Here is a 7,222-nt window from a genome sequence, read left to right as displayed (position 1 = left end):
CGAGATACGTAATGGACACCCGTTAAGAATGATTTCATCGATTGGTTTTTTTTTTTTTTTTTAAATAGTATAGCTAATTTTAATAAAGTGACTAAATGTAGTGAGTGGATTAAATGTGACCATGTGTTTTAGTATAATAAGTTAGGTGTAATTTAGGTGTGTTAATGAGTGTCAATTAGACACCCCTTAGAAAAATTCTTTAAACATTACCAATTGTATCTGGCATCGTTTCTGCAATATGCATGCTTAGACTAAAAGAAGAAAGATTTGAAAGGAAAGTTTTTCATAAATTTTTTTGAGAGATCAATTTTCCAGGCTTAATCTTCACATTAGGATTTCTAAGTTCGAGGGCTACAATGGTTTTACATGTAATGTCCCTTATGAAATTATTCAATTATTTCCCCGTTTCATATTAAGTCCTTCCTTTTATTTTAAATCTAAGGCTCCTAATTTTGATGTCCCGAATGATTTTTTACTTTTCTTTACTTTTCTAGTAAGAGCTCCCAAGTTTCTTAAACTTTCATATTCATCATGATTTCATTAAAACTAAAATTATCATGAACAAATAATAATTTACTCGTAAGACTTGAAACATTTTGAAGTTATCTTGAAAGGGAAATTTGCCAAATTGGTCCCTAACATTTACCAAAAACACTTTTTTTAGTCCTTTACATATAAAATCAGCCAGAATGGTCCTTCACATTTAAATTGTGAGCCAATGTGGTCCTATTGCTCGTTTTTGCTTATTTCTCTGGCTAAAAATAGCACGCCCCTCTCACATGGTCATATTTTTAGGGGCAAAACCGGAAACACATTTCATTACCCGTTGAAAGTAAAAGGAATGGACAACCACCAATATACACATTTCACCTTTGGCTCTCAAAGTTTCAAGAAACCCTAAATTGCATCCCTTGCCTTCGCCTTTCATTGAACTCCCCACTCCCCCCGAACTCCACACCCCCTTGCTGGCTAGCTCCATGAAAATGGTTATGATCAACTCATAGCTAGGTCTTATACAGGTAACTACCTCAAAAGGGCCCATACAACCTCAAACGCTGTCGTTTTCGGTCTTCACCTCCCCTCCAGGCTCCATCCACCTAATTCTTGATGTACTAATCCCATTTTTTGCACTAGAAATGGAAACAGAGGTCCAGTCCAATAGTTTTACCTATATGGGGCGAAGCTTCAGCGGCCTCAGCATCCACGATGGTTCTTCCTCAGCTTTCAGCGACTGCAACAGCGACAGATCCGGCGAATTCCCCACCGCTTCTTCCCAGAGCCGACGTCTACTTATCGCTTGCGCCTCCTCCGAAAACAACAACAACAGCTCCTCTGACGAACTGATCCGCCAGCTCGTCTCCGATCTTAATTCTCCATCCCCTGAAGACCAAAAACAAGCCACCTTGGAGCTCAGACTCCTCGCCAAAAACAAACCCGAGAATCGAATTAAGATTGCCGAGGCTGGCGCCATCAGACCATCATTAGCATTACATTTCCAAGTAATGCTTGTTAATTCGGGGATGCAATTTAGGGTTTCTTGAAACTTTGAGAGCCAAAGGTGAAATGTGTAGTTTGGTGGTTGTCCATTCATTTTACTTTCAACAGGTAATGAAATGTGTTTCCGGTTTTGCCCCTAAAAATATGACCATGTGAGAGGGGCGTGCTATTTTTAGCCGGAGAAATAAGCAAAAACAAGCAATAGGACCACATTGGCTCACAATTTAAATGTGAAGGACCATTCTGGCTGATTTTATATGTAAAGGACTAAAAAAGTGTTTTTGGTAAATGTTAGGGACCAATTTGGCAAATTTCCCATCTTGAAATCAAGCGGGAAGAAAAAAGTAAATGAAGATTTGGAGACTTTTTGGCGGCTGGAGTTTAAAAATCCTCCTGTTTATTCAACTAGCCTTTTGAGATGTCATATCATATACATACAATTTTAATAGAGACTAACATATTTGAAACAAAATTAACAGGAAAAATCGCAAGGAACGTCTCTCACATTTTGTAAATTGACTTTTTTTACCCCTCACTTCTAAAAGTGTAATTTTACATTCTTTATAAATTCACATTGGTTAGGTTTGGCTCCTACATAAGCTTTCGACTAGTTTTTGGCCGGAATCCACCACATGCCTTACACGTGATCATTTTTTAGGGGCAAAATTGTCAAATCAAATTTCATATAATTTGAATTTTTTGTCTCTCACATTTTATAAAATGAATTTTTTCGTACCTCACATATCAAAAAATGAATTTTTCCATCCCTCATATTTCACAAAATGAAATTTTCACCTCTCATATATCATGTGTACGAATAGTTTCTTTTGTTTTTTAAACCCATGTATATATCTATTTGATTTCACCCAAAATAATACGAGTAGCATGTAATATATTTGTATTTGATTTCGTCTACAACTAGAATTAACTTATTCAAGTGAAATTAAATAGAGATATATTACATGCTATTTGTACTGTTCAGGTAAAATCAAATAGACATATATATAAGTTTTCAAAAATAAGAAAAGACTATCGCACAGATGATCAATGAGGGATCAAAATTTTCATTTTGCAAAATGTGAGGGATGAAAAAAATTTATTTTGTGAAATGTAAGGGACGAAAAAATTCATTTTGTGAAATATGAGGGACTATGGATCAGATTATATGAAATATGTTTGACAATTTTACCCCTAAAAAATGATCATGTGCAAGACACGTAATAGATTTCGACCAAAAATTAGTTGAACACTTAGATAAGGACCAAATTTGACCAATGTGAATTTTTAAAGGACGTAAAATTACACTTTTAAAAGTAAAGGATGAAAAAAGTTATTTTGCAAAATGTGAGGGATATTTTGAACGATTTTCCCAAATTAACATTTTCCCTTACATTTATACAATATTTTGTTAGCAGGTGAACGTACTGAAATTTTATATTTTCTTCATAACATTAGTCTCAGATGAATACAAAATAAGGTATGCATAACATTTTTCTGGTGAGAGCAATCTAAATGTTACTAATATTCTTCCCTTTATGTAACCAAAACATTTCTGTGAACTTAGTCTAATGGGCCTAGAATTTCTTTCTCTATCCTGAATCTTTACATTCTTTACTCTTTAAGTATTTAGTCTTCCCTCATTCAATTGTTACAAGGTTTATATTTATATCTCACATATTTAATTAGATCTCTATATCTCTGTTTTCTAAAAACATAACGGACATTAATTTGAACAGAAATATTGGAATAATGGCTATCAATGATTGTGCTCTTACCATTGCAGGCGCAATGGCAGAAAATTGTGTTGATCCAGTTCTGCACCAATGTCAGTATTTGTTTCGCTACAGAAGCAACGTTCTAACTCTGAGGGATGAGATAAAAAAACTTGAACTAAAGAAAGATGAAGTGCAACAATTAGTTGATGCAGCAATTAACAATGGTAAATCAATTAAACCAAATGTCATTGACTGGCTAAAACAAGTTGATGATCTAAAGAAAGAGGCAGACGCCATTTTTAGGCATATGGAAAATGTCAAGATGAATTGCCTTAATGTCAGGCTTCCAAATTTGAAGTCACATTATTTGCTAGGCCGAGATGCTGACAAAAGAAAAAATGCTGCTCAAAAACTTCTGAGCGAGGGGCAATTTGATGAAGTTGGATACACTGCTCCATTAGAGAAAATGTCTTTTAGTGAATCAACCCTACTCTTAGAGGAAGGACTAGCTACTCTGATGTCAACAAAGAAGGAAGTGATGAGAGTTCTAGAGCAGGACAAAACAAATCTTATTGTGATTTGTGGTATGGCTGGTGTTGGCAAGACTACCTTGGTGAACCAAATTGCAGACCAAGTTAAGTATGGAAAATTATTTTATAAGGTGGCCATGTTAACTATGTCTAAAAATCCAAGCATGAGAAATGCTCAAAATCAGCTTGCTGAGCAGTTAGGGGTGCAAATTCCAGCACATATTGATGGTGCCAGATTTGGACAAACAATATATAATAAACTAAGTGGGAGAGTTCTTGTTATATTGGATGAGATTTGGAAAGAAGTTGACTTCAAGAGTCTTGGGATTCCTGTTAGCGAGAAGATAAAAGTTATAGTGACATCTCAGTCCCCCTGTGTTTGCAGGAACATGGGAGCTAAAATTGTTGGGGTTAATGCCTTGCCTGAGGAAGAAGCATGTTATCTTTTTAAAGCGGTTGCAGGAATTTCTGATGATTCTGTTTTGAGTGATGTTGCAAAACAGTTTGCAGAGGAATGCAAAGGTATACCTCTCGCGCTTGTTGTTGTCGCCAGGGGATTAAGGACTAACTGTAAAACACTAAAATCCTGGGAACTGGCCCTTGGACAGCTGCAAAAATACACATTCAGAGAATTCGAAGGAGAAAAAGATTTGGTGTATTCAATAGTTGAGTGGAGCTATGACAATTTGGAGAGTGTCGGGGCTGAGTCACTGGCTCACTGCTTTTGCTTTGCAGTTTGTTTCCAGAAGATTATAGCATTCCAGTTGAATGTTTGGTCAGGTACGGCAAAGGGCTAGATTTGTTCAACGAGAGAGACACGTTAGGTGATGTAAGAAGCAGAGTAGACGTGCTTGTTAATGACCTCAGGAATTACCATTTGTTGCTGGATGATAGTGAAAGAGAAGACCATGTAAAATTGCATGATGTCGTGCGAGAAACTTGCTTGAAAATTGCATCAAAAGGCGAGCATGTATTTTTGGTAGGGAATGCTAGAGAGGAAGAAAGGCACCAACTACCGGATTCATTTGGTCCTTACACGGCTATTTCACTAACATTAGAAGGTTCCATTAGACTATTTCCATTTGGCGAGGAATGTCCAAGGCTTAAGCTATTGCGTTTGGTATTCCAATCAGGCAAAGTGAACCTATCAAAAGATGCTTTCGAAGGAATGGAAGATCTCAGGGTCATGGAGTTAAACAATTCACACGCAGAATTTTCGCTATCATGGCCAGGCCAAATGTTAACGAGCCTTCGGACATTGTGCCTGGATTATTGTGTATTGGACACTGGAACGTCATCAATGCTTGGTTATATGATGCAATTGGAAATGTTGAGCTTCTTTAAATCCAGACTTCAGGATGATCAGTTTCCAGTGGAGATTGCTCGGTTGAGTAATTTAAAGTCGTTGGATTTGAGGGTCGAGCGAAGTCAGCAGCCGTTGCCTCATGGTGTCCTGTCAAGCTTGAAGAAACTAGAAGAATTGTATATGGGATCTCCTCACCATTTGCGGCTGGGGAGAGACAAAGAAGAAGAAAGAGGATGCCTTGAAGAGATCGCATCACTCTCTTGCCTTGAGTGTCTCCAAATTCATGTCTATGACCTTAACCTCCTATTTCAGTTATTGCACCAACTTCCTATTCAGAGGTTGTTAAGATTTCACATTGTAGGAGCTGATCATAAAATTAACCGGAGAGATCTTACTAGAGAGTATCAATTTCGGAACAGTTTCGAACTTATTTACTATCGGTATCATAAGAGGAGGTTTGTATTTAAACAAGCATTGGATCCTATAGTTAGCAGCATTGTTAAGAGAGCAGAGAATCTCACTTTTGAGGGCGTGCCCTGCTTGAGGAATCTGGTGAGCGACTTGGATGAAGATGGATTTGTCAACCTGAGAAGGCTTAAATTAGACCATGAGGTACACCAATGCCTTATTGAATCCACCACCAATTTAGTTGCTCGACAGGTTTTCGAAAATTTGGTGTTCATGGAATTAGATCATGTGAATTTGGAAGAAATATGTCGTGGGAATCTTCCACCTCGGTGCTTCAGTCAGCTTCGGGAGATGAAACTTAAGTACACAAATATTAAGCATTTGTGGAAGGGGCCAATTGAACCTCCGTCACTTTGCAGCCTCAGAATTGTTGAGCTAAGATACTGCCATCGAATTGTAACTCTCTTCTCACAATCAACGCTGAAATGTCTAGTGAAACTCCAAAAGCTAGTAGTTCATCAGTGTACAAACTTGGAAAGCATTGTCATGAGGGAAGAAAGTGTGAACGAGGAAGTGCTTGAGCTACCCCTACTCGAAACTTTAGTGATGCAAGAATCAGGCTTGTTGTGTTTTGACTCCAAACGTGAAACAGCCAGAGCTTTTCTCAACCAGGTCAATCTCTCTCTCTCTCTGTTTCTTTGTCTCTCTTTCTGATATACTTCCTTTGTGTCAAAGAAGTATTTGACCATAATGAGCTCACTGAAGAAGCAATTTATTTTTCCCAAAAACTGTTAATTAAATATTCAAAATTGTTTCAGTGGTCATATTCTAGTCCTTGAATGAGTTTGCCAAAAAAAAAATTTGTTTTTTATTTAATCTTTTAGCGCAAGTAAAAACCAAATGGTGATGAATGAAATTTTGACAATGACAAATTTTGATAGCAAGGATTAATGCTATGATTGATAAAAGATACCTTTCCTCCAGGTCATTGACCGGGCATACATAAACATACATACATATGTGCGAAGATACATGTTTGTATTACATAAGTAACTAAATTTTCCAGGTTTCGCTGCCTCGCCTGGAAGGACTACAGATTAAAACTTATAGGCATCGCCCCAAAGAGTTAGTGGGAGATGGAATGCATAGCGGGTATCTTGAGAACTTGAAGTATTTGCAGATCACCGATAGCTGTATCGGATGCATTGCCAAAGCTGATGGGGTGACAATATTACAAAATCTGCAGAAACTTGTGGTTAACAGTCACGGGATGCAATTACTTTTTGAGTTTGAGGGGCTGAAAGTTCCTGTGCTAACAAAAACAGAACTCGAAATTCTTCCCAAACTGGAGTCATTGGAATTACAACAATCCTCAGGATTAACCCACATTTGGAGGAATTTTCCAAGAGGGGTTCGAGTATTCCAAAACTTAAGAAAGCTTATAGTATGGGAGTGCAAATTACTAAAGTTTTTGTTTGATCCTCCTTGTGTGGCGAATATGCTTGTGAGCCTTGAGGCGCTTGAAATTAGTGATTGCTTGGAAATGTATGGAGTTATTGGTGGGGAATTAGGAGAAGATCAGATCAGTCAGGAAGATGATGCTCAGCAACAAGATATCGTTGGAAAACATAGAGAGAGCTCTGCATTGGAAAGAAGCAACAAGCTGGAATTTGTGTTTCCCAAACTGAGCTCTTTAATTTTGATAGGCCTCCCAAATCTTTTGAGTTTCGCTGGTAGTCGCCGCGAGGAATGTGAACTCAAATTTC

At 37.5% G+C, this 7,222-nt stretch overlaps 1 protein-coding gene across 1 annotated transcript; it reads left to right on the top strand.

Annotated features, from left to right (window-relative positions):
• The first annotated feature begins 3,246 nt into the window (after positions 1 to 3,246).
• On the top strand, positions 3,247 to 6,295 carry LOC113757712 (disease resistance protein At4g27190-like). The gene is made up of 3 exons (XM_027300854.1): positions 3,247 to 4,264; positions 4,489 to 6,128; positions 6,275 to 6,295. The coding sequence occupies exons 1-3, from the start codon at positions 3,247 to 3,249 to the stop codon at positions 6,293 to 6,295; spliced, it is 2,679 nt and encodes an 892-aa protein (XP_027156655.1).
• Positions 6,296 to 7,222: the final 927 nt, after the last annotated feature.

This window comes from Coffea eugenioides, unplaced genomic scaffold (assembly GCF_003713205.1).
Source record: "Coffea eugenioides isolate CCC68of unplaced genomic scaffold, Ceug_1.0 ScVebR1_3256;HRSCAF=4439, whole genome shotgun sequence".
NCBI classification, from domain to species: domain Eukaryota; kingdom Viridiplantae; phylum Streptophyta; class Magnoliopsida; order Gentianales; family Rubiaceae; genus Coffea; species Coffea eugenioides.
The sequence above is the reverse complement of the archived record's forward strand: the minus strand, read 5'-3'. Positions and strand labels throughout refer to the sequence as shown.